Source organism: Gossypium raimondii, chromosome 5 (genome assembly GCF_025698545.1).
Source record: "Gossypium raimondii isolate GPD5lz chromosome 5, ASM2569854v1, whole genome shotgun sequence".
Classification (NCBI taxonomy): domain Eukaryota; kingdom Viridiplantae; phylum Streptophyta; class Magnoliopsida; order Malvales; family Malvaceae; genus Gossypium; species Gossypium raimondii.
The window spans coordinates 20,846,347-20,873,778 of record NC_068569.1 but is presented as its reverse complement, the minus strand read 5'-3'; the positions used below and the strand labels follow the sequence as shown (position 1 = coordinate 20,873,778).

The 27,432-nt window shown below is 34.8% G+C and overlaps 3 protein-coding genes across 7 annotated transcripts; 1 reads left to right on the top strand and 2 right to left on the bottom strand.

The window, feature by feature from the left end:
- Positions 1–390: 390 nt before the first annotated feature.
- Positions 391–1,854, bottom strand: LOC105770047 (extensin). Its single transcript, XM_012591082.2, is given in 3 exon segments — positions 391–684; positions 793–905; positions 907–1,854. Coding segments are annotated over 2 exon segments (1,038 nt in total). The 3' UTR covers positions 391–684; positions 793–815.
- Positions 1,855–6,841: 4,987 nt separating this feature from the next.
- Positions 6,842–9,818, bottom strand: LOC105770447 (RNA-binding protein 2). Its single transcript, XM_012591652.2, has 7 exons — positions 9,598–9,818; positions 9,405–9,514; positions 8,538–8,674; positions 8,155–8,443; positions 7,989–8,050; positions 7,771–7,852; positions 6,842–7,300 (listed from the first exon to the last, which is right to left on the bottom strand). Exons 2-7 carry the CDS (start codon positions 9,490–9,492, stop codon positions 7,197–7,199), a joined length of 762 nt encoding a protein of 253 aa, XP_012447106.1. The 5' UTR covers positions 9,493–9,514; positions 9,598–9,818; the 3' UTR covers positions 6,842–7,196.
- A 9,922-nt stretch (positions 9,819–19,740) lies between these two features.
- On the top strand, positions 19,741–27,184 carry LOC105769800 (PH, RCC1 and FYVE domains-containing protein 1). 5 transcript variants are annotated; one of them, XM_012590677.2, is made up of 9 exons: positions 19,747–20,333; positions 21,050–21,136; positions 22,209–22,298; positions 22,448–22,534; positions 22,656–22,775; positions 23,184–25,274; positions 25,403–25,549; positions 25,874–26,382; positions 26,531–26,691. In XM_012590677.2, the coding sequence occupies exons 1-9, from the start codon at positions 20,286–20,288 to the stop codon at positions 26,565–26,567; spliced, it is 3,216 nt and encodes a 1,071-aa protein (XP_012446131.1). In that variant the 5' UTR covers positions 19,747–20,285; the 3' UTR covers positions 26,568–26,691. The 5 variants fall into 5 exon arrangements, 4 of the variants coding, with proteins under 4 accessions (XP_012446131.1, XP_012446130.1, XP_052487435.1 ...); XM_012590676.2 differs by having other exon boundaries at positions 26,518–26,691; XM_052631475.1 differs by lacking the exon at positions 26,531–26,691 and adding an exon at positions 26,698–27,184 and having other exon boundaries at positions 19,749–20,333.
- Positions 27,185–27,432: the final 248 nt, after the last annotated feature.

Genomic DNA, 27,432 nt, shown 5'->3' with positions numbered 1-27,432 from the left:
ATACACCCACTTCCATAGAAAATATATTTGATTCAGTGTTTTTCTAAGATAATAGGTAGTTATTGTAGAATAATATGGGATAAGGTTTTGTTTTATATATTTGCTTTGCATACACCTAGTCAAAGTCAACTGATAAGTACTTAACCATTAAGTACATTAGAAGAGTTGGTGATAATTGTTAGATGATGGAGTGAAATTGAGTGAAAATGTTTGAGATAATTGAGCTCATTAATCTTATTTAATTATTTTTAAATCACCTCTAATAATATGAGATAAGTTAACATAATTGTTAAGAAAAATGATAAGTATTAGTAAGAATATATAAGGTTATTAATTTTATTTTTATAAGTGATTTTTTTATTTTTAATTAAATTAATATGGTAACACCAATAAGTAAAAACCTTTATTTTATTAAAGATCAAACCCATCACCCCTGCATTTGCAAAAAGGTCGGAAAAGAAAAACACATAAAATCTAGGAAACATTGTATACTAAAGCAGCAAGAAATACGAGAACCACTGAATAATACAAATGTGAAAACGATGAACCCCTTGTTTTTTATTGACCCTACTACTTGTCTACATCATTCTTGTTTTCTTTTTCTTCTCTTGAAACGCGGAGACTAGGCGACCTCTCACTGCTCTCTTTCTCTGTCGCTTTATTGGATCACACTCTTTTGTTCCCCTGCAACATGATGGTTGTTCTTTGGTTATTCAACTCACTAAAATTAAACTAGAAAAATAATGTGAAATAATGCTCCTTGAGGAGATGCAAAAAATAAATGTAGGTTACCTTGGTGCGGTCAAAGCCGTTGCTTAGTAGTGGTGAGGAGGAGGTGGTGATGAGTAGACATAATGGGGTGGTGGTGGAGGAGGAGACTTGTAATAGTAAGCTGGAGGAGGAGGGAGGAGACTTATATTTGTAGACTGGAGTGGGTGGTGGGGGAGACTTGTACTTGTAAGGGTGCTTGGGTGGTGAGGGTGGGGGTGGGGGTGGAGACTTGTACTTGTAGGGGTGCTTGGGTGGTGAGGGTGGGGGTGGGGTGGAGACTTGTACTTGTAGGGATGCTTGGGTGGTGATGGTGGGGTGGAGACTTGTACTTGTAAGGGTGCTTGGGTGGTGATGGTGGAGGTGGTGGTGGAGACTTGTACTTGTAAGGGTGCTTGGGTGGTGATGGTGGGGGTGGAGGAGACTTGTACTTGTAGGGGTGCTTGGGTGGTGATGGTGGTGGTGGTGGAGACTTGTACTTGTAGGGATGCTTGGGTGGTGATGGTGGAGGTGGAGGAGACTTGTACTTGTAGGGGTGCTTGGGTGGTGATGGTGGTGGTGGTGGTGGAGACTTGTACTTGTAAGGATGCTTGGGTGGTGATGGTGGGGTGGTGGAGACTTATACTTGTAGGGGTGCTTGGGTGGTGATGGTGGAGGTGGTGGAGGAGACTTGTACTTGTAGGGGTGCTTGGGTGGTGATGGTGGGGGTGGTGGAGACTTGTACTTGTAAGGGTGCTTGGGTGGTGATGGTGGAGGTGGAGGTGGAGACTTGTACTTATAGGGATGCTTGGGTGGTGATGGCGGGGGTGGCGGAGGAGACTTGTACTCGTAAGGGGGTGGAGGATAATGCACTGGTGGAGGAGGTGGTGGAGACTTATACTTGTAAGGCTCCTTGGGTGGTGGTGGGGAGTAGACCGGAGGAGGAGGAGGTGGTGACTTGTAGTAGTAAGGGGGTGGTGGGTACTCCTTAGGAGGCGGAGGAGGAGGAGATGAGTAAGGGTAATTTGCTAGAGTTTGAGAAGGCAAGCTAAGAGAGACGATGAAGAGGAGGAGAGTGAGAAAGAGGGAGGTGATTGGAGACCCCATATTTGCTACAAACACTGGGGTTTGGCTCTGCTCTTAAACAACCCCTCCACTGCCTTTATATAGATTTTGGGTTTACCATGTGCGTAATGTAATGTAATCATGGTAAATCCCACTTAAAACTTGTTTTTAACCTTCGTCAAAGTCAAAGGCCATTAATAAATGAAACAATATTAGAAAAAAAAATAAAAACAGTCCAGTTTTGAATGTGTGAGTAGTATTTCATGCATGTTACGAGAAATAGCTGGAGAGGTTCCAATAGTTGAATATATGATGGCAGCACCCCAATCCCAGTGACATGCTAGCTAAGCAGACAATTAAATAATCATACTACAATAACTCATATGAAGTAGCCTAATATTTTAAGTGATAACATTTCATGCACTAAAATCAACTATATTGAATATTTTATAAAAATTAATATTAATTTTAATAGTTTAACAGTAAAATCAAATACCAAATTCAGAATTTAAAATTCCGATTCCAACCCCAAAAGTTAAAATCTAAAATCTAAAATCCAAAAGAAAAATAAAATATTTATATTTTATATTTGATTATGTTTAAAAGTCAAGCCCTTCAATGTTTTTTTATTTTTATTTTACACCAAGTCTCATTTTATTATTAATTAATGATGCATACAATATGTACAATGACGGAGTATTAAATAAAATATTAATACAATATTTAGAACTAAATCCTTTTTTATTAAAATTTTTATATAAAAGAATTTTTAAAGAATAAAGAGAAATATTAAAATTATACATGAACTTTGATCCGTGTGTAATGTCATACGTGAAATTTGATTTGATTCAATTACCACAAATCATTGACAACGTTATCGTATTAGCACCATTTTACATTAATATATTGCACACATAAACAATTATATTAATCCAATATAAAAATAAATATATGTATTCATTTCTTTAAATGTGCACAGTTAAATCAAAAGTTTCATGTATACATATAAACCGTAATTCAAATTTCATGTATATAGTTCCACCAAATCAAAAACATGTATCAAATTGTATATTAAACTAAAATTTATGTATAAATTGATATTTTTTAGAAAAGCAAAAATACAATCATATGAACAATTATAAAGATTATACAACATTCATTTAATCATTGCAAAAATAGATTAAATCGAATTTAAACTAGAATAAATTCAAATATGACTCATATATAATTTATAGGAAATGAAACTTGATGTTGAATACTATAACTTTACCAACCCAACTAAAATTTTATTTGCTAGAACTTTTTCCTTCTTTAATTTATTAAGTGTTGTTTTTAAAAATAATTATATAAATTAATTAAATTACCATTCCGAGGCTGCCTAACATTTCCATGATTTTCTTGGCTAAGGGATATGTGAGGGACCAGGCGGCTAGACTACCTTTTTCCTGTGTAATGTCCAGTTTTCCAAAAGTTTTGTATTATATATTAAGAGTATGATTGAATTGATAATATCTAAATCTTATTTTTGATTTTATTATTTTTATAAAGTAAAATATATTAATTTGAGGATAATTTTATAATAATTTTATATAAAAATTAAAAATTATATATATTATAGGATTTAAACTCAAGACATCATAATATTTAAATTCGATTGTTCGAATCAACTTAATATAAGTTTTTTTTTTAGAAGATAAGGCATTGTTGAAAAGTTCAATTAACTGAAAATTAATAATTTCAACAATTTAATTTTTAAAACACGTTTGATAACCCACGATAAAAAGTACTAGATAGAATTTTCCTACAAAAAGTATAGAAAATAATAAGTAGACACTTAACAGAAAATAAATTTAATTTTTATTCTATTTATTTTAAGATTATATTGTCTTTTATTAAACAATCTAATTATATCCCATAGTTAATTTTAAATAATTTCCCAAACAGATTTTATAACTTAAATTTTCAACACTTAATATTTTTTTAGTTTATCAAATTATTCCTCTAAACTATATTAACTTTATTATTTTAACCAAAATCACATTCTATAATTTTTAATAAATTTGTTAAATATTTTTATCCATACTATCATACTTAAATTATTTTATAAATGATGTTACATCTAGTAGGTACATTAAGAAAAAAAAAATTCCAAGTAAAACCTAGGAAACGTGTAAAAGCTTCATAAACCTTCACCAACAAAACTTTTCAAGTTGATTAGGGATTAGGATGTGAATGCTTTTAAAGTAGAGATTGTGGGTTCAAATTTTGAGATTTGGAACTTCTTTATTTATCTTTTCAAAATTCCATTTAATTACCAAATTGATTCACTCTTTTTTTTCTTCAACATATATGTATTAGTATTAATTATTTGTCTTTTTTAAAATTCAATTTATACTAAAAAGTGTGGAGATTATTGTGGAAGAAACCATTAGGAAAAAAATTAAATAAATGGTTGATTTTTTAACATTAATCTCATTATGAGTTTTTATTATATCTGCTTTTTTTGATACAATATTTAGTATTGTTCATATCTCCTCCTTAAATCTTAAATAGGAGGATAATGCGTTTCAGCGCATTCAAATCCATGCCCTCCTACATTGACAATAATATTGATGTCAATCTAACTAATACCCAATTAGCAGAACAAGATAATTATGTGGAAATTGTGTCGCAAACTTCAGGACAATGTATCTTTGTCATTTTATTTAATGATATATAATTATATAGTCTATAACTACTTTGCTTATTTTTCAAACTAATAATTAATATTATTGACTTGATCACATTTTAGTCTTTCATAGAAAATGAAAATTTTCAACATTTAATATTTTAAATATGTTTAATAATTATTTTAAATTTTTACTTAATATAAGTTTTCAATAAAAAAATGTTGAAGTTAATTACTTATCACTTAGTAAAAAATTTAAGTTGATTTTATTTTATTCAAATAAATTATCTTTTTTAAAGAACTTGAAATATTCACATTATCATATTTATCTTTTATCTAAAAGGATCTAAAATAATATAAAATATTAGATTAATAAGATTAAAATTAAAAATAAATAATATTTTAGAAATACGTATTTACTTTTATCAAACAATAAAATTATAATTAGTACTTATATTTACTAATTTACCAAATAAATTTTTAATATAAATTCAACACTTATAAAATTTAATTTTAAAATTAAAATTTTCAATTTGTACCTATAACTTATTTTTAGATTTTGGATTTAAAATTTATAAATAAAACCGTTGATGAGTGGAAGGAGCTTATAAACAAAATACTACACAAAGCTCAGCTAGCCCACATTTTTTCCATTAAAAAGGAATTTAATATAGAGGCATATTAGGATAATCGTAAACCATAAATGTTGAAAATTATAAAATTTGCTCTTAAATCCTATTATTATCTTATATGAGTCTATTTTTTATAAAAAAAGTATAAACTGACAAAACACTTTTAAAAAATAATACAATTTAATTTACTGAAGTAGACATATTTTGTCACCGCCTAATTGAATTGATAACACTAACTCAAATAAATATTTAATATATAGTACAAATAAATAATACGTAATACCAAACTTAGAAAAAAATAATATTAGTTGATGTAGATAGTCCATACCATCTAACTAAAACAAAAAAGACATGCTTAAAATGCAACGGGAAAACGTGGTGTTAATTTCTCTCTTCCCCGAAAGCTGTTTTTATTGACACAAAGGTCTTTTGGGTACTGAAAATTCCGCAACCTCAAATTATTGACTTCATTGAATTTGTCATTAAGAATAGTAGCCTAGTTTTTTCCTTAAAATATAAATTGCTTCCATCGTCGGAGCTATAATTATAAACCCATACAAAGCATATAATACCCACTTTAATTACCCCTAAAAATTTATTCCTAAAGGAGTAACGGTTAGTTTCAAAAAAATATATATATAATTTATTCAATCAATTTTACAAGATGATATTAAACATATTAAGAATTTAAATGGTTACATCTCTTTTCTTGTCTATTGATTATAACCTTTTATATGTAAAAAATTAAAATAAAATAGATATGTACCCAAAATATCAGTTTGATTGTCTATACAACTCAGAGTTACATGTTCATTGTACAAAAAACAAAATGATCAGAGGTTGTGTATTAAACCATTTGGTTATTGATTGGTAGGTACTCATTTCTCCCAAACTCCAATCACTATACTTTTTTTACCCTAAACTATTGATGTATTTTTACAATGTCGAAACATTAATTACTGGTGGGTCATTTTTATGTGACACACGTCAAACAACTTTCCCAAATCTATAAATACGAAGACAAAGCTTTGGAGACCTGTGTTTTTCTTTTCTTGCGCATCGAGAACGATGCCTGATGTTCACATATTCTCACCCAACTCGTCAATTCAACTGATACTTCCACTCTTCCTCTCTATTTTTGGGATAATGAAATTTTAATCAATTTCAGTTTTGGAAAGTAGCCAAGTATAGAATGGATCCAACTTCCAGACATCCAAAACTTAGGGTTACAATCTGACTTCTAATACAATATTTTTGACTCATGTAATATCATTTTCTGTATGATGTTATGTTTTAATTATTTTCGTTTTGAAGATGATTAGGCATAGGGAAAAAGATAGTTCAGATTTGAACCCATTATTTAAACTTAACAATCGCAGCTCATTTATCATTACATCAATATGGACTTTGTTACATTCACACTTTTTACTTTTCCTAAGACAAGCTTCCAAAATCAACAAAAGATTGTTACTTGAAAGGAAATCAGCTTTGCTGTTCCATTCCCGATAAGAAAAACAAAGGTAATAGGAGAGTAATCGGTGTCATGGTGAGGGGGACAATTATATCAATAATATGCCATTAGCCAAGTATCTAAAACTAAAATCACAATGCACATAATTACCTCCAAAGAGAACAATTTACATTTACTCCTACAACTTCATTAGCTAAAACACAACTGAATAGTTTTTGGCTTTACACTAAAGTAATTAATATCTGAGAGCATCTCAAGTGAAAAAAAGCACTTATTTCTCTATTTAAAACACTAGATCGAAATGCTACCATGATCTATACCACCAAAAGGAAAACAGATCTTTCAGTTTTATATAAAAGGTTATTCTACAACACAGCTTCCTGAAATGTGCAAGCAATTCGAGAATTTCTCAATCCCCAGTCTCCTAGATTTCTGTGCATCTATAGTGCCAACAGTTAGCCAGATTGAGCAATTTAGGTTGCTAGTCCTAAATATACTATTTAATTAACATCTCCACTCCTCAAAACCCAGCCATATATAGGAAAGATGTGAACCATCAAAATTGGCTTAAACATGACTTGAATACAGATTAGTTCTATCCAGAAAATGACATTCACCTCCTTCCACGAGCTCCTGGACCTGACCTTGGGCCTGGGTACCGAGAAAACTGAAGTCTCAAGTAGTTAGAATCGGGATCATGTTCATCAATTTTGTAACCTGCACAATTCAACAATAAAATCAAATTGGGAATTTGAGAAAGCGTTAAAACGCAAAACCAATAGACTCAACTTATGGCATATTAGGTTAAACTTCTATTTTCAATTTCATATCCCCACCCTATGGCATTATTTTGAGGAAAACCATGCATATTTTCAGCCTGCATAAGGCCCACATCCTCATTCATGCATGTCAAAACTAGAAATCAAGGCTTAGATGAAAAATTAGTATCTCATAAAAAAGCTATCTATCTCATTCTTCTTCTCTTTATTTATTTATTTTTAATTTGGGTGAACAGGAAATTCAAACTCTACTCTTTGAGCACGGGATAGATACACCTACTGCTTAAGCCAAACACTCCAGTGCACCGATATCATTTAAAATATTAATTATTGTTTCCTATCAGTTTTTCTGAGAAATACCATGTATCACTCTCTATGAATGTCAAAATTAACAGAAGAAAATATCACCTTGCAAGGCACTCATTGCAGTTGCTGCACAAGCAGGAGTGGTGAAATCAACAAAACAGAGGATAAGAGGATCTCCACCACGCTGCATTACCAATGCATCAGATTTTAGCATTTGATGAAATGGTCATGCTTACAAGAATTTCACATGTAAGAAAACAACAAAAGAAGCCATGCTACAGGAGACAAATTAGGTGTTAGACAACGTATCGCTCACTCACATGTCGGAATTCTTTGCTGACTAGTCGTACTTCTTTATATCCCACAAAAGGGCGAAAGATGTCTAAAGCCTTGATCAAGGAATGTGTTGGAAACAAGGTAATAGAGCTATGGTATCATAAGACATATCAACATATTCATGAAGCATTACATCATGAAAAAGGATACGGGCTACTTCCCTCCTTGTGCTGTCAGAAGGAAGTCCCTCAACATATAGAGTATTGGAAGCATCTGGAGGTAGAGGTACAGTATCCCGACCTAGCCTCGACATTGCATCCAACGGAAGTTGATTACCATAACCTACATTTCGACCATTTGGTACCATATCTGGAGCAGCAGATCCAGGACGACCCATCACAGGAGGATCAGCTATTGGACGAGCAGGCATTGCACCACCAACAGGCTTTCCCAACCCACCAAATGTTCTTGCTTCTCCAGAAGGAAAAGAAGAAATTTGCTACAAAAGCAATTTCATAAATGCTTCAGAAAACAAAAAATTGAGATGCATGGTGGGGAGTAAATAAAGCATGAGTGATGGTTCAAGATGGTACTGCACTCTGCAGATAGCGGTCATATGCCGACCCAATTGTTTTTGTATCCTTTACAGGCAGATGTCCACCACGATCACTGTCTCTTGCCAAATAATTATGCATCTCATGAGATGGATGTAGCCCAGAAGGTGGGCCATCTGTGAAGTTGAACATATAGCATGCCGGTGAAACTCTTTCTTAAAGCAGATACTATATTTCACAAAAAACGCAGCAGTGAAACAAGCATATTTCTTAAATTCATTATGAAAGAAACAGAAAGACGAAGACAATGTTCCACAAAGTAAAAGACTAAATGCAAATCTGAACAAAATTAGCAGCTAGCAACGATATGTTTAAAAATTAGTCCAACAAAGGTCAATTTGATTTGTCTTTAAAGAAAAAAGAGCAAAAAGAGAGGAGTACCGGAACAGCTGAATGGTGCAGAATACAAGCTTGCTAAGGCTGAAAAGATATGTTAAGGAGACGCCATAACTTAAGTTTTCAAATTTCGATGATCATTCATTCCTTACCAGACATTCAATTGCTACCTTAAAACTAAGATTTTGCAGAAGAATATTTAACTGATTACTTCAAATAAAGCATCTAAAACTTGTATAGTATTCATTTTCGTTGTAGAAAACAAAAATCAATTTGCAGGCGTGCTCAACAAATAATGATCAAAGTAAGCAAACAAAAACCTAATGCATTTTTGTCCCGAGACAAGGTTTGAACAAAATTCTACCAATCTAATCGAAAACTTGCGATAATTTCTAAACTAATCTCAAAAGCAGCTATACTATAATAAGAATTGAAGAAAGATATCTCTGCAAACACACACAAAGATAAAGGCAACACTAAGGACTTAAAACGACAAAGAAAAGGTACTACCGTATTCAGTACGAGGTCGTTTAAGCGCCCCACTGGAAGACAGCATCGGAGGAGTTGGCTGTCGCCGATTCCAGTAACCGTCCGCCATTCACACGTTTCTTAACTTTCCTCTGCAAAAACAATAATTCAAAAGTTCGTGATTTCCTTATGAAAAGAAGAAATTTAAATGAATTTAATGAGAGACAACCAATACCTTTGGCCTGGAATTGAGGAAACCCTAGTTCTTGCTAATCTACTTTTCTTTCTTCACTTTGTTTATTTTCGTTGGAGATTTCTTTTTTCTTTTTTCTTACACAAAGCACAAAACTGATTTCCCGCTGAGTTTCTCGTACGAGTAACGAGTCATGACTCGGAATAGTCAGGAAACAACTCACGGATCACGTGTGACGTGTCTACGTAATAGACGAGAAATAAGTTTTGAGTGAATTCTCGGCACAATGCCTTCCAACCTTATAAAAAAGGAATTTTAGGGCCATTTTACAAAAAAAAACCTTTTTTTTTTAAAATTTATCGAAATGGGCCACTTTTTTAATTATTTACCGGAATGGGCCATTTTTTGCGAAATCGTTTCCACGTAAGCGCGATGTCAGGGTACGTGACAGATCATCGCGTCCACGTCAGCAGGTCGCGCTGACATGGACGCGATGATCTGTCACGTAGCGCGTTTCCGGGGACGTAATTTTGACGTTGATTTTACGTTTGGGTTTTCTGGGTTTTAGGGTTTAGGGTGCAAGCTTTTTAGGGTTTAGGGGTCCCAGGAAAAATTATTTCGAGTTGACGTTTTTGGTCAAATAGTATAAAATCGCTTCTACCAGGATGTTATCAGAAAAAAAAATTGTGAAATCGTGCCCTCGTGGATGCGATTTCGGTACAGTTGCTCATGTAAGAAATAATTTTTTTTGACATTTTCTGAGCAAATAGTATAAAATCGCTGATACTAGGATGCTATATGAGAAGAAATTGTGAAATCGCACCCTCGTGGACGCGATTTCGCTACAGTTGGTCATGTAGGAAATAATTATTTTTTGACGTTTCTAAGCAAATAATGTCAAATCGCTACTCGTGGACGCGATTTTACTCTGATAACAAGTTTGAATGAGGCTATAAATTAGGTAGAAAATGTTCTTAGAATGCATAAGTCATAGCAGAAACATTTTAGAGAGGCTAAGAAAGTTAGAATTTCAAAATGAGTGAACGTATTAGTGCTGTTATTTACTACGACGCTGAGGTTTGCCACACCGAGAATGATGTTGTTTTTTTGTCGGAGAATACCGTGCGACTGTCATTTAGCCAAAATATAGATTTGACAGAACTTCGTAAAAGAATTAGGCGTAAAATTTTCGGAACGACGCCAATGAAAGTTCTGTCAATCACGTATCGATTTTGTTCCTCTGTTGATCCGGTGACATATGACTCGTTCGACATAAAAGGTGTTCGTAGCTTGGAGGCAATGGTGCAGACTCATCTTGCTAGCGGAGCAACTTATATTGAGTTATATGTATAATTTACGCCGCCAATCGATGTACTTAGTCCGGTGTTCGAGATGTATACGACCCGGCCGACACTTTCGGTTAGCGGGTTACAAAATACTGAACACCCATGTTGATGGCGGTGTCGAATGCACATCCCCACTAAGACATTCAGCCGGTGGATGGGACATGTCGTCGGTGGCTCGACGTTTGACGCCGAAATACGAAATGGGAAGCGCATCAAGTTCTAGTGGATGACAATCTACATCCAATTGGGGACGTTATCAAATGCCCAGAAGAAGGGATGACGTACTACCTACGACATCAACCGGTGAGGGGACGTCGTACGCTGCAGATGATTGTGGGTTAGAAGATAAGTCCGATGTGGATCCACCTCGAGAGCCCGGGCCTGATGGTGCAAAGGTGGGATTATTTTCTGAACCGGAGCTTATTCCAACAGAAGGTGAAGATGGTGATAGGAGTGCATATGATGAAGAAAATCCACGATTCAGAGCATACTCACCTCCAGCCCACATGCATAATGTCGATCTGTCAGCAGATGATACGTTAGAGTTTCCAGATCTACCACACTGGTTGCGCGATCGTACAAGTTCGGGGGTAGATCTCGGTGAACTTGAAGTTGGTAATCAGTTTACCAATAAGGATGGTTTTATTGGTGCTTTGAAACAGCATAGCATCAAAAACGGCGTTAATTACCACGTCGTTAAATCAAAAACTGATAAGTTTAAGGCGAAGTGTGCGGTGCAAGACGACACATGTTCATGGAAAATCATCGCTTTGTTAAGGAAGAGGACAGGGTTGTGGGAGATCAAAAAGTACAAAGGTCTACATACATGTGCTGCAGGTACAGTATTGAATGTGTCTGAATAATATTTTTATTTTCCAATGTTGCATTATTTAATGTACTCCCTCCCTCTGTAGGTGTTTCAGAAGATCATCCGAAAATGGATTCAGCTATGTTGGCTAGCTTGATACTGCCCACGATAAAAGCAGATCCTAGGACTTCAGTGCCGATGATAATTGCCAAATCCGTAGCCAAATGGGGTACACGCCCTCTTACCGTAAGGCTTGGATAGCTAAGCAAAAGGCATTGGAGAATATGCATAGTGGGTGGGACGCCTCATATAATGAAATATGGCAATGGTGTCAGATGCTAGAGAGATATGTCCCATGTGCCATCACAGACCTTGAAACGGAACATGCGTACTACAACGGCCGATTGCTACGTGGATGCCAAGTGTTCAAACGCCTATTTTGGACCTTTAAACAATGCCAAGACGCATTTCCATACTGCAAGCCGTTGGTACAAATTGACGGTACCTTCATGTTCGGTAGGTACACTCATCAGCTATTGGGTTTTTAATTAAATTAAATTAGGTTAGGGTTTTTAATCAAATAATATCAAAATAAATTGGAAAAATTTCTATGTGTATTACATCGTCATAAACTTGTATTTCATTACATCAAATGATAAATTTTAATACGGTAAGCAATGTCTATGACCGGGGGATTCGGTTCCACATGGCGGCCGTTGACGGTTACGCGCTGGATTCCTCCTTCCTCTAGCTTTCGACGGTGATTGTTCTTCCTCCGGTGGTGATTTTTGTTCTTTCGGTTCGACATCTGGTTGCCGGACTTAGGACGATGATCCACCTTCAAAGAATAGTGTATGTGAAGGTGTTTGCATTATGAACGGCGACGGTGTTTGCATCATGAACGGCGACGGAGTTTGAAAGCCATGCGTTGCTGGCGATTGGTAAAAAGGAGAGCTCCCCGACGACCCCCCTTGCGACCCCTCCTACGCCGCTGGCCTAGTTATCGGTGGTCCGCTTGGCATTACAGGAAATGGAGCTGATCCGGGCATTTGGCTCCAACCTGCTATAGGATTCGGAAAAGGATACATGTACGGGTTAGGGTACATATAAGGGCTAGGAAATATACCTGGCATCATAGGGAAAGGCGAATGTGTGGGTACCATCTGTTGAATTGCTGCGTTAGGTGACTACGTCGGTGCTCTCGTTGGAGACAGTGATTGCATGGCCGCTGATAATGAACCGGGTGAATATCTGGGCCTCGTTGAGGGGCTGCCTTCGTAGTCTTGTCCCCTTGGATTTAGAGGCCCGCGCCTTTCCCTTCCGACACGTATTTGCCGCTGCCTCTCCTCTGGCGTAAGTAAATACGGCTTCCCATGGATCCTAAACTATGGCATGTATTCTGGAACACACGCTAACTCGGGAACGATAATTTGTTCCTAAGTAGGTAGATATTCATGCCGATTTTCCCATATTTCTGTGTACTCTGACCAGTATCTAGTCCAATCCGTACCTAATAGCCGAAGGTCGATTTTGTGGTGCTCGTCAAACACCTCAGGGTCCGCAGGGATCGGTTGTCTACATCCAAACTGACGTAGGACTCTGTCTGTCTGGTGGGGCTCCACGGTTGCATAGTTGATCAACACCACTTTCACATGCCAAGCGTTCGAATTTTGTAAAAACTCTTCCAGGATTACTGCCCGGACTGCCGGATCCTCGTATGGTGTCCATTGAAACTACATGAACATGATAGAAATATTACTTATATACATAATACTAAATACTAAATACTAAATACTAAATATCAATCCACTAGCGAATGTATGGAAATATCTATTTGCAATAATACTTACTTCTGCTTCCGACCGTTGCTCTAATAGAAGCCATATATCTTCAAGTTCAGACGGTAATCCACGATAACTTGCCGGATGGTTCCACCTAATTAAATAAATTTTTAGCATACTTTTGTTCTTACAAAATCTACATAACAATTTCAAAATGTAATATAAAATTTACGCCGTTACGAGTGGGAATGTATATGGGTGGTTCACTCGAGGACGTAGAAATAAAAAGTGAAATCGTGCCCATGATTGCAGTAGTGACAGGCAACCTCCAATTTTGGTCTCCTCGGTTTGGTCGCCCCGCACATCTCCCGATATAATGTTGCCAAGACGGCTAACCCCCAACTTAATTCACCGGCTGCTCTAAAATCAACGAGTTTTAGCAGCCACCTTAGATGTACACGGCTCTGTGACGTGTCGGCCATCAGATAGCTTCCAATTATTTGAAGAATGTATGATCGAGCATATCGGATTCTTTCAATTTCGGTTGAATTTACATTCAGATCGGGGAAGGTGGCACGTAACCAGCCCATCTCCACCTTACGTCCATCCATTTTATCCAGAACAGCGCCCAAAAGCTCGTAGCACACCGCCTCCCAATTGCTAGATTGGGCAGACCTAGTGACTGGGTGCCCGTCCACCGGCAATCCCAAATGCAGATGGACATCTTCTAGAGTGATAGTGCACTCTCCACATGGAAGATGAAATGTGTGCGTCTCGGGTCTCCACCTCTCGATTAACGTACTGATCAGTTTTGGCTCCAACTTGTATCCCCGGCCTACCGTCGCCACGTGCCAAAATCCCGCTTCCCGCAGGTAGTTCTCTACTAACGGTGATGGAGGACCATGCATATTCCGAATATTGCATTCCAATACCCGAACTTTAGACTTTTATAATAAAAAATAAATTAATAATTATCTAAAAATACATAAATAAAATATCTTAAATAAAATTTAAAATTTAAATTTAATACTTACCATTTTCATTTGCTCCACCGATATGTGATTCCTATCAAGACGAATCAATGATCCGGCCATTGTTGAAAATATTTAAAATTTTAAAATTATTTTAAAAAAATAAAAATATTTAAAATTTTCTTAAAAAAATGAAATTGAATGGAAAAAGAAATTAAATATGGATTTGAGAGATTTTTTGAAGGAAATTGAGAGGATTTTGGAAGGAATTTGAGAGTTTAAGAGAATTTTGAAAGGAAATTGAGAGAATATTTGTTTGTGAAAAAATAAGGGGTAGGGGGGTTTATAGTAAAAAAAGTTGCGACCGTTGGGGGGCAACGGTCAAATTTTTGACCGTTGGGCCACTGTTCACACGCGCGTGTCTTCGCGTCCACGTCAGCGCGACCTGCTGACGTGGAAAGAAATTGCTTCCTTGAGGGCACGATTTCCTTCCACGTCAGCAGGTCGCGCTGACGTGGACGCGATGATCTGTCATGTACCCTGACATCGCGCTTACGTGGCAGCGATTTCGTGAAAATGACCCATTCAGATAAATAATTAAAAAAGTGGCCCATTTCGGTAAATTTTGAAAAAAAAAGGGCTTTTTTGGTAAAAAGGCCGAATTTTAGCATTGCCTAATTTTTTTTTTAATTCATTCAATGAATGAGTTAATACAATCAAGAGAAAAAAGTAACAAATATCAAATGTACGTGTTGAAGGATAAGTTCTATCTACACAACAAAAGCTTTAGCTTCAACATCAATAAAATATTATGGCACGTTCACAATTGACTCTATCATAACTCAAGTACAACATATTATGAGTGATTGTACGATAACAATTGACTTTTTCTATTAACTTGCTAATAAATGTAAATGTGGGTTGTTAAGCCTTATAACACTTGAAAATTCTAACGAATACTTTTTTTTGTGAATAAAATTTTAACAAATATTTTAGCTACTCTTATATTTTAGTTTTCTTATATTATATAAAATAACTTAAACCACTTTTTAGAAAAATTATCAAACTTAAAACTACCATTGTTCTCTTAAAAGCTATCATTTGTTTATTCTGAATAAAGAATACCATTCATCTAAAAACAAATATATATATATATACTTATATTATTTTTCCTTTCACTCCAGCAGTGAATGTGACAAAAGCTTATATTATTATAATGTTTGGAGGTTAGCAATGTCCATAGCCTTTAAAATTTATAAATTTATATTAATAATTATAAAATTACAATTTAACTTTTCAAAATATAAAAATTTAATTTAATCATTAAAATTATAAAAAGTATAAAGTAATAAAATGGTGAAATTATATTTTAATTTTATAAAATATGTAACTTAATCTTACCCTAGAAATCATTTTTAACTTCGTTCATATTGAATTTAGTGTCGCTTGATCTAATGACACCAACTCAATAAAAATAATTTTTATATATAATTAATGTAATATGATTATTTTTGTATTTTAAAATTTGTATATAATATGTATTTAAAATTAAGTTGTTTTGAAATAAGAAAATCACCTTGTTATTTTTTAAAATCTTTTGAGATATGGTTATCTATAATATTAGTCAATAAATACGAGTAAATTGATGATGAGAAGGGTGAATGTAACAATATGACTACTAGTGCTAACCAAATGGGTTTCACTTGATCAACGTTTAAAAGTTGTAGGCATGCATGGAAAGCAGAGCCTCCAATATGTGAACACTACAAATACATAAAGTTGGAATTTATGATACATGCACACTCGAAAAACTTCTCTTCTTTCTTCAATTATTTGCTTTTTTTCTTTTAGTGGCCGTGTTAGTCTTTGACCTGTCTACGGTTCTTTTTGTCTTCCCTCTCACTAATTTCTTTTTCTTTTTCATTTGAAGTGTTTTTTTTCTTTTTAATTTGTAAATCTATTTGGTTGATATATTTATTGTTTTAATAAATTGTGATAGACAGATAACAGAATCTATCGTCATTAAGACTCTACTGACCACTAGTAATTTTTCTTAAAAAAATGGATAGCTCTGTTTGTACCCATATTATGTTTATATTTAATATATTTTTATTTTATTTTATTTCTATCTTGAGAGTATTTTAAAATAATAAATTAATTTAAACTTTTAAATTTTATATGTTTTATTTATTTTCCTTTTCTAGACAACAGGATTATGGCCTACATATAATTGGGTTTTGAATAGTGTAATTTATTCCATTATATTCTTGTTTTTGTTTTACTCGCAATGGAAAAAGAAAAGATAAATAAACAAAGTGAGCGAGCTAGATTTTTCCAAAAGATTGTTAAGCAAAAATTATTTGTTTTGACCTCTTTTACAAGTAATTGTTTTTTATTGAAGTTTATTTTATTTTATGTTTGGATATTTTTAATATATATAATTTATGAATTAATCAATCTCATGTTATAGTTCAAATATTTTGAATTAAAATAGGTTTTTAGCAGTTTAGATTGGATTGGTTATAAGTTCACAATTTAAGTGTCCAAATTATTGAAAATTCGAGTTCCTTCTTACATTCAATTCGAGACCTACGTTATTCTGATAAATCAAATAAAATCTCAAGACATGATCTTTCTGTCTTAAAGTTTAACGATAAAATGATCCAAAATGTTTAATTTTCAATTTATATATTAAATATACCTAAATTTTACTTCAATATTCAATTTTCAATTTAACACAAATACATACAATCAAACATCGCAAAATCATAGAAATTAGTGTATTCATATTCAAGCAACCTATTACCACTTTCAAACTCATATTAACTAACATAACTAGTTACTAATTAAATGATGAGATTCAAATTTATAAATCATTTAGACCAAATTGCCAAACATACCAAAATGCACACTCAATTTTATATCATAAATGTCCTAAGTACATGTCATTTAACTCGAACTCATATACACATACAAAAGAGGTAGTAAATGGATACCAAGCTGAGTCATTGAGTTGGATACTTGACTACTCAAAATCTATGTCTAGTGATGTTGAGATTTGCGCACAAAAAAAAAACATAATTGTACGTTAAATATTGAATACTCAGTGGTGCTAATATAATTCAAATTTAACATGTTAAATTAAACTAAAGCAAACATGTAAAATACAATATCAACTACATTAATTTACACTAGTTCTACTTATCACCAAATCAAAAATCATAATATTCCCAAATTTTAACATTCGATATTCATCTTAATACGTCATAATCTCATATCACAATGTGTTCCATATTTCAAAATGTCATACAATATCATTCCAATACTTATTTATTTCGGTCCTATTAATCGATGCTAGACATTAGGATGAATACTCAAACCTGTATAATGAATGAGTCCTTGACCTTCTAGGAATTGGGACCGTTTTATTCTGTCACTCTGGGTTGCCCGACAATAATGACTTTTAGTACTTGTCTAGACTATTTTATTCTACCATCCTGGGTTGCCCAGCAAAGATGATTTAGTATTTGTTCACGACTCTCAAGGAATTTGACCCGTTTTATTCTGCCACCTCAAGTTGCCCAATAACAATGGTTTTTAGTACCTACTCAACAGATAAATGTGATTCTATACCATGTCAACTATACCTAAACTACATCTAACACCGTTTAACAGGACAATAACATCATAATCATTATTGTATCAATATCTCATTACTGTATATAAATACATTTATTTCAAACATATACGTACACCCACATATAAATCACAATTCAATCATTCTTAGTTTGATTTCCACATTTCATGATATTAATTCATCATCTTACAATTATGGTTTATATAAAAAAAAAGTTAATATGTATAGAGGTGCTTGAACTTGGCAACTTGTATCTATTTGGTACCTAAATTATTTTTTGAACCTAACTGGTATCTAAACTTGAAAACCATAAGCCAACTTGACAATTTTTTAGATACCTAATTAGAATTGTTAAAATATGCTAATGTGGCATTGACGATCAATAGTATGATGACATGTGGCAAAAAATAAAACATAAAAAATAATATTTTTTTACCAATAGGGGATGAAACTAGACGAATGGACAACCTCAATTTTTTTAATATTATTATTAATTTGAAATTTAGAATATATAAAATGTAAAAAAATATTAAAAATATAATAATTCATTTTTCATATGGTTTATACCAAAAAAAAAAATCTATTAGAGATTAATTTATAAGAAAATTGATTGTTTTTGTCGAAACTAGGGTATTCATTGACCATCGTTAGTAGCAATGACTATTTCTTTTGTCGCGGGTGCTCTTCGAATAAGTAAACGGCTTTTTATAAGATGTGCTCCATTTTTATGGGCGGAGATCAAATCCCAACTTGCGAGACAAAAAATCAAATTTAATATCATATTGAATTTGGATATCATATATCCAATAATTTTTATTTATTGTAACAAATATTTTAATAATATTTAATTAAAATTCATAAATTTATAATATGCAAATCTTAAATAAATAAACCAAATACGAAATTTATTACGATAATAAATAATTAAAATTTAACATACCCATACTACGGAAATTAAGATCAACGGTCCACTATTATGAAATATTTACTAACTTCAATATATATGAAATTAGTTATAATTAAACTTAAATGAATTAAACTAATGTTCTTTAAATCAACAGTTCACTATTATGAATTTTTAATATGGTCTAATTGCAATATTAGACCTTAGGTTAATTGCAATTTAAATCCTCAACTCAATTTTTAATTAAAAACTTATAGCGATTGGACTTTACAATCTAGCCCCTAAACCTTAATTAATCACTAATTCGATTAAATTACTTATCCAAAATTCACTTTACCTTCATAATAACTCCGTAAATAAAATACTATAGGCTTAATTTACGAAAATGAGATTCCGAAATCACATTTTCAGACACTACTAAAAATTGAATCGTTACATTCCCTACCTCTTAACATAGGAAATGCCTCCATCTACATTCAAATTGATCCCAAACCGGGGGCTACGTAGAGTACCAAAGGTCGACCGCAGGCCAATATAATTTGGATATAAAGTTAGAGTACCACTTAAAAATAAAATTTTCATCCCGGAATGAATCGCTTACATTGAAGGTAGCATGGTTCAAAATATACAATTCTCGTAAATCTGCAACTTATCCATTTTCGTAATTATTAAAGTTCGTATTATTAATGTAAAAAACCTTGATGTTACATATACATTAAAAAGGAAAGGAAAAAGAAAAAGTTGATGAAAATAAAAAGAAGTGCATGGGCAATGTCTTCTCAAATCTTTTCAACCTGTCAGGCTACTTGCAGCCTTTTTCATCTTTGACCACCTCCTGGTTTTTTTTTTGAATAGCTCTACTCTACACTACAACAGTCGGAGAAAAAAACAACTCAAGCTCACCTTCTCCTTGTTCTCCGGTAACCTCCGCCTGCTCCGCCGGCAGTTCCCTTCAGTCACCTCTGCAGAGCCGCCATTTTGACCTTGGAGTCGTCCCGACATCTAACACAAGGACCGTGTTTGTGGTGGTGGATTGAAGAGGTGAATGCTAGTGTTTTGTTTTAGGAGGAGAGTCGCACAAATCCTCTCAAGTCTTGCTCGAATTGCTTTGTTTTTGTTATTGGAAAATGTGCGGCTAAAGGTGTTTGGATGTGAAGCTTAGGAGGGCAAGAGGAGAGGAGAGTAGAAAAGAGAAAGGAAGAGGTGGTAGAAGCAGATGATGAACGGAGCTCAAGAGAGCAATCGTAGAGGGAGGTGGCATTCTGGTTATTTCCTCACATGGAATGGCAGATCTTGTTAGCTACGGCAATGCCCAACGCGAAATCCACCAGGTCTTTAAGAATTCTTTTTCCAACTTCATTGATTTATTCTCAATTATTTTCTTAACTTTGTTTCACTTTCAATTGTGTCCCCGGTTTTTTTCCGATCTGAGGGTAAGAAATGTTGAGTGATTTTGTTGAAATTTTAGAATTTTTGGTTACTTTATGGTATGGTAAGATGAGCATTTGGTTTAATTTTTCCACATTTTAGTAGATTTCTACATTTTAGTTGCTTCTGGAAAGCTGGAAAAAAATGTGACCCTTTGTGCCTAATTTAGTATAATCTCAAGAGTTGTGTTCAAGAATATTGAAGTTTATCTTATTTCCGAATTATGCTAAGTTTTAGGGGGGAAATGGTTGACAATTTCGGTTAATGAAATAGGAAGTTGCTTGCTTTTCTAGGCAGCGAATTACACTTTGACTTGAAGACATATCATCTGATTGTAAGATCCAAAAATAAGGTGATATTACAAACATTGGACATATACATAATGCATGTGTATTAGTCGGGAGCAAAGTGAGCCACCCTTAAGTGGTGCTGTGGATGATCGGCAATTGAAGATTTATGATTTAAGTGAGAGTGTGAGGTTTGGTTACTATAACTTACTTATGCGATCATTGTCCTTGTTCTCTTTCTTGATGGTTATGTTGTTGACATTTGAATAATTTTCTGTACATATCCTGATATCGATATCCTTTTAACATATAGCTACTTTTACCTAATGTAGGGATTAATAGCTTTGAAGAAGGGTGCTCAGCTTCTGAAATATGGCCGCAAAGGAAGGCCAAAGTTTTGTCCTTTTAGAATTTCTAATGTAAGTTCCTTTCCTATCTTTTAAAGCCTTTCTGTTATGTTCCTCTGATTTGTGAAATTTACTCTTTTATGCTTCGTTAGACGGTGTTAAGTTGAAATGTGCTCCAATATTCAAGGACATATTAAGAAAATGCATTAAAGTACCAGAGGTCTAACCTGTTGGACCTCCAGTTCCCGTCAACCAGTTGGACAAACTAGTTTAATAATTTGTTTTTTAATGTTTAAACACTGATTTAATGTTAAAACAAATATTAATATAGTGAATAGTTAACAAATAATTGCATTTGGCTTAATAGCATGGTCTTCAATATAAAACCAAAAAGTTAAAGCTTCAAATCATAATAATTACAAATAAAGTTTCGGAAAGAAATATAAAATTGATTTTTATACTTCAATCCAGCTTTTACTGGTTCACCTGTCACCTGGTTCTTTTTAGCCGCTGTACTAGACAAGTCATTGTTTCCTGGTTCAACTTGATGTTTGAGTCTGGTTTTTATTCCATGATGTTGCCTGGAAATAACAACTATTTAGACTCAGAGATTTACAATGGTTAATTATGATTCTACAGTCTTGCCTTCTTTATCTTGGTTTGATATAATTCTATGTTAGACGTCAATTATTATTTTTAGAAAGATGTTAGCTTTAGAAATATTCTTTAATTAAAAGTATCTTTATAGTATTAGGGTTTAAGAGTCTTTCTTTATTTAGAGTAGCTTAGCTTATAAGTCTTTATTCAAATAAGTAAACTTATGTAATCTCTATTTGAGGGGTTGGTTGGTAGCAATAAAAATAAGTCGGAATTTGTTTCAATATATTTGTTCGTCATAGGTCATTCGAGAGGAAGTAGAAATCAGGGAAAGAGCCCTGTTAACACAGACGGTTTGCCTGTGGATTGTCCAATGACAAGATCAATCAGTCAGAACATAACATTCTAGGACTGTTTTGAATTAACAAGTGATGCTGTTTTACTTGTTTCTTGGCTTTGCACTTATTTTATTTTCTACAACACCAAAGAATTCTATGCTTGTTTAATATCAGCATCTAATAACTGTTTTCATTTGTCAAAATTGCAGGATGAAACATCTTTAATCTGGATTACGAGCAACGGTGAAAGAAGTTTGAAGTTGGCTGCAATCTCTAAAATTATTCCTGGACAAAGAACTGTGAGATCCTTATGGTTCTATTGTTACATATACAGAATAGTATACTCTATTCTTTTGCTATTTTGTCACAAAATTTAGTTTTCTTCCTACTATGCTTGCATAAATTTCTTCTGAATTATACTACATTTTCCTCTTTAATGCTCTATTAGGCTGTTTTCCAGCGGTATCTCCGTCCTGAGAAGGATTATTTATCCTTTTCTCTTATTTACAACAACGGGAAAAGGTCACTTGATCTGGTTAGTGATGGAACTTGGACTTTCTCTTTGGAGATAAACAAGAAGCTATTGTTGATACTTGTATTGATCTGGTTATTTATCCCCTTGCATCTTTTGTTATTAATGTCTTCTTGGCTCCTAGATCTGCAAGGACAAAGTTGAGGCGGAGGTGTGGATTGCAGGCCTCAAAGCATTAATATCTTCTGGTCAGGGTGGGCGTTCCAAAATTGATGGTTGGAGTGATGGAGGCCTCTATCTTGGTGTAATTCCATCTTCATTTGTCTCCTTTTCACTATTTTTTTGGTGGTTTTTCTGCTTCAAGAAGTGCCATGCATAATTATTCCAGTTTGTACAATTTTGAAATGTGAAAATATTTTGCCAGAGGAGTTATTGATTATTCATGATTCAGTTCCAAAACTATCTTCTAAGCTTTTGCTACATTAGACGCTTGTATGTATATACAATTACTTGGTTTTTTGACAAATCTAGGTAGTTTAGTTAACTTTGTTTTGTATTTAAGGCTTCGTTGTTTTATTCTTTTAACTATGAACAATCTTTCATTTATAAGCATAAAATTTCACACTTTTTGCTATATAATCTACTGTTTTACTGTTGTAGCTACAGTTATAGATTGTATTTGACATAAATGCTCATCACTGATTGATTTCAGGATGGCAGAGACCTGACATCAAATAGTGCAAGTGACAGTTCTGTTAGCACTACTCGAGATATTAGTTCTGATATTTCTGTCAGATTTAACCCGAACACTTCTTCAATGAGTTTACGACCTGAGAATTCTTTTCATCCTGAAAGGACACATATAGCATCTGACAGCACAAATATGCAAATAAAAGGGTCTGGATCAGATTTTCTTCGTGTAAGTGTTTCTAGTGCACCAAGTACTTCAAGTCATGGTTCTGCACCAGATGATTATGATGCTTTAGGAGATGTGTATATATGGGGTGAGGTTATCTGTGATAGTGTTGTGAATGCTGTGGCTGATAAGGATGCCAATTATTGGAGCTCAAGAGATGATGTGCTTCTTCCCAGGCCTTTAGAGTCTAATGTAGTTTTAGATGTACATCATGTAGCTTGTGGGGTCAAGCATGCTGCCCTAGTGACAAGGCAGGGTGAAATTTTTACCTGGGGTGAAGAATCTGGAGGTCGACTCGGCCATGGTGTTGGGAAGGATGTCATTCAACCTCATCTTGTTGAGTCACTGGCTGTTACTAGTGTTGGTTTTGTTGCATGTGGAGAATTTCATACTTGTGCTGTTACAATGGCTGGAGAACTTTATACATGGGGAGATGGGACGCACAATGCTGGGCTTCTTGGTCATGGTACTGATGTCAGCCATTGGATACCGAAGAGAATTTCTGGTCCTCTTGAGGGACTTCAAGTTGCTACAGTAACTTGTGGTCCTTGGCATACGGCCTTGATAACGTCAACAGGACAGCTGTTTACTTTCGGGGATGGAACATTTGGTGTCTTGGGCCATGGGGACAGAGAAAATGTTCCATATCCAAGAGAAGTAGAGTCTCTTTCGGGATTGAGAACAATTGCTGTGGCATGTGGAGTGTGGCATACTGCTGCCATTGTTGAGGTTATTGTCACTCAGTCTACTGTTAGTGTTTCATCAGGAAAATTGTTCACATGGGGGGATGGGGACAAAAGTCGTCTTGGACATGGAGACAAGGAACCCCGGTTTAATCCCGCATGCGTTCAAGCACTAATTGATTACAATTTCCACAAAGTTGCTTGTGGGCATAGCTTAACAGTTGGTTTGACTACAGCAGGGAATATTTTTACAATGGGGAGTGCTGTGTATGGTCAACTTGGTAATCCTTTTGCTGATGGAAAGATACCATGTCATGTAGAAGACAAGCTTTCAGGGGAATTTGTTGAAGAAATTGCCTGTGGTGCATATCACGTAGCAGCTCTAACATCCAGGAATGAAGTCTATACATGGGGGAAAGGAGCTAATGGTAGGTTGGGCCATGGAGATGTTGAAGATCGAAAAATTCCTACTCTGGTTGAGGGTTTGAAGGATAGACATGTGAAGTACATTGCTTGTGGTTCTAATTATACTTCCGCTATATGTCTCCATAAATGGGTTTCTGGTGCTGAGGAATCTCAATGCTCGGCTTGTAGACAGGCTTTTGGGTTCACCAGAAAAAGGCATAATTGCTATAACTGTGGGCTTGTGCACTGCCATTCCTGCAGTTCAAGGAAAGCACTAAGAGCAGCTTTGGCTCCTAATCCTGGGAAACCTTACCGTGTTTGTGATTCCTGTTTTGCTAAAATGAACAAGGTTTTAGAAGCTGGTAATAGTAGGAGGAAATCTGTACCTCGCCTTTCTGGTGAGAACAAGGACAGGTTGGATAAGGCTGAAATAAGATTATCTAAATCTGCATCTCCTTCGAATATAGACTTAATTAAGCAGTTAGATATCAAAGCAGCCAAACAAGGGAAAAAGGCTGAAACATTTTCCTTGGTTCGTTCTACTCAAGCACCTTCGTTGTTACAATTGAAAGACGTTTTATCTACTGCTGTAGATTTACGATGGACAGTCCCCAAACCAATTCGTACTCCATCGGGAGTGAGTTCCAGATCTGTTTCACCTTTCTCAAGGAAATCTAGCCCTCCACGTTCAGCTACCCCCATTCCAACATCTGGACTTTCTTTCTCAAAAAATGTCATAGATAGTTTGAAAAAGACAAATGAACTTTTGAACCAAGAAATGCTTACGTTGCGTGGACAGGTAAGAATGCTGTTGCTGGTGCTTTCAGTATGTATCTCTATTTGAGACTATTCTGATATTTGGAAAGGGGGATGAGCCTTCTGGTGACTGAGTCAATGTAATTTTGATGATTATGAGATCTATTCTAGGTTGAGACCCTGAGAAAGAGATGTGAGCTCCAAGAATCAGAGCTTCAAAAATCAACTAAGAAAGCTCAGGAAGCTATGGCACTGGCTGCAGAGGAGTCTGCAAAATCTGAAGCTGCTAAGGAAGTTATAAAGTCGCTAACAGGACAGGTTATTTTCAGCTTTGTTTTGTTCTCTCTATTGTTTATTTGAACTCTCCTCCTTTGAAATCTGTTTTCATTTACTTGCAAAGTGATGCTAGCAACCGCTCATGATATGCTTAGTGGTTTAGTTAACATTCTGAGCTATTGAAGATGGTTGGAGGACTCCTTTCATTATCTTATATGTTAAAAGTACTTTTTATTTAGTGATTACATAATCCTTTTCATTCTTAACTGTGAGACTTGGTGTCACTTCAAACCCTAGCTTTTTCTTTGCTTTGTCAGTTTGCTTCTTGTAATGCTCAAATGGATTTATTTCTATTTTACTTCCCAGCTCAAGGATATGGCTGAGAGGTTGCCACCTGTAGTTTATGACACTGAGAACACAAAACCAGCATACTTGCCAAATGGCTTGGAGCGGAATGGCGTACACTATCCAGATGCAAATGGGTTGGGACATTTGAGATCTGATTCAATTGGTGGCTATTTCCTTGCTTCCCCAACCGCACTTGATTCTGCCACTATCAATGGCACTCAGAGCCCTGCCCAATTACTTAGGGAAACGACTGGAGCCAATGGTAGAGATGGCCATTCAGATACTCAACTGCTGAAAGGTACTGCAGGTTTGCAGTCTGGTGACAGCAGTGTGTCAGAGGCTGTTGATGAAAGAGAATCTGGGCCTTTCAGAGATGGCGAAAATGGCAACAAATCTAGAAATTCTGCATTGGTTGGGAATGGCTATCAATCGGAGGCTGAGTGGATTGAGCAGTATGAGCCTGGAGTTTACATAACTCTTGTAGCACTGCAGGATGGAACTAGGGATCTTAAACGTGTGCGCTTCAGGTAAATTTTCTATTTTCTTTTATATCTTAGCATTTATGCTTTCATCTAAATGCAACAATAACATAAAGGGGAAGGGAAAAAGAAAGATGAACTAGAAAACCACTGGTGGTTCATTTGACACTAGAAATTGTGTAGGTTTTTATTGCAGGTTTTTCATTGTCTCATTAGCGTTTTGTGATTCATAGTAAACATTATTTGGGGAAACCTTTAAAGGAAAGACAGCAAAGAAGAAAGAGGAATGTGTGACTTTTGGATCCACGTAGTGGGTGGATGCAAGCAATAGTTTGCATAACTAATTGATCTTGTGAATCTTAGATGTCAGCATATGTTCTTATATACAGCCGGAGAAGATTCGGGGAGCACCAAGCGGAATCTTGGTGGTCAGAAAACCGTGAAAAGGTGTACGAGAGGTACAATGTGCGCGGATCAGACAAAACATCAGTTTCTGGACAAACAGGTCGCAGGTCAGAGGGAGGTCCGTCACCCACTTCACAAGTGTAACAACAAAAGGGAGGGAAGTTTAGTATCGACCCATTTTGTTCCTGTGGTAAAGCTATGGAGCAAGAAAGGAAGCTGTAAGTGTTATTTTCTTTTCTGTCTCTCTCTTGTAATGTTTGCTCTTTACATATTCTTGTTTTAGGACAAATATTTTCTTTTGATTACCCCTCCTTTTCTGTTCTTTTTTGTTATCCCTCTATGATTCAGTTACTTCCATTTGAGTTGTGGGTATTTTTACCTTTGTATTGTAATGTATGTATATAAAATCATCAATTGCTAGATAGTAAATAATCTTGTCAAGAAAGTTTTAGTTCCTTGCCTTTTTTTTCTTACTTCACACCCTGGAGCGGCACCAGTAAACCGGAGGCATCTATGCACGTTACAGTTTGACTTCCCTATATATATGGTTCAAAGCACCTCTGTACTCTGCACCATAGTTGTCGGTACTACACACCACTAAATTGGTACCAAATAGTTTAAGTTTCATTTCAATCAATCAAAATTTCAGTGGTTTTGGTGCTTTTTGATCCGTTTTAACAAGTACCTGTTTGT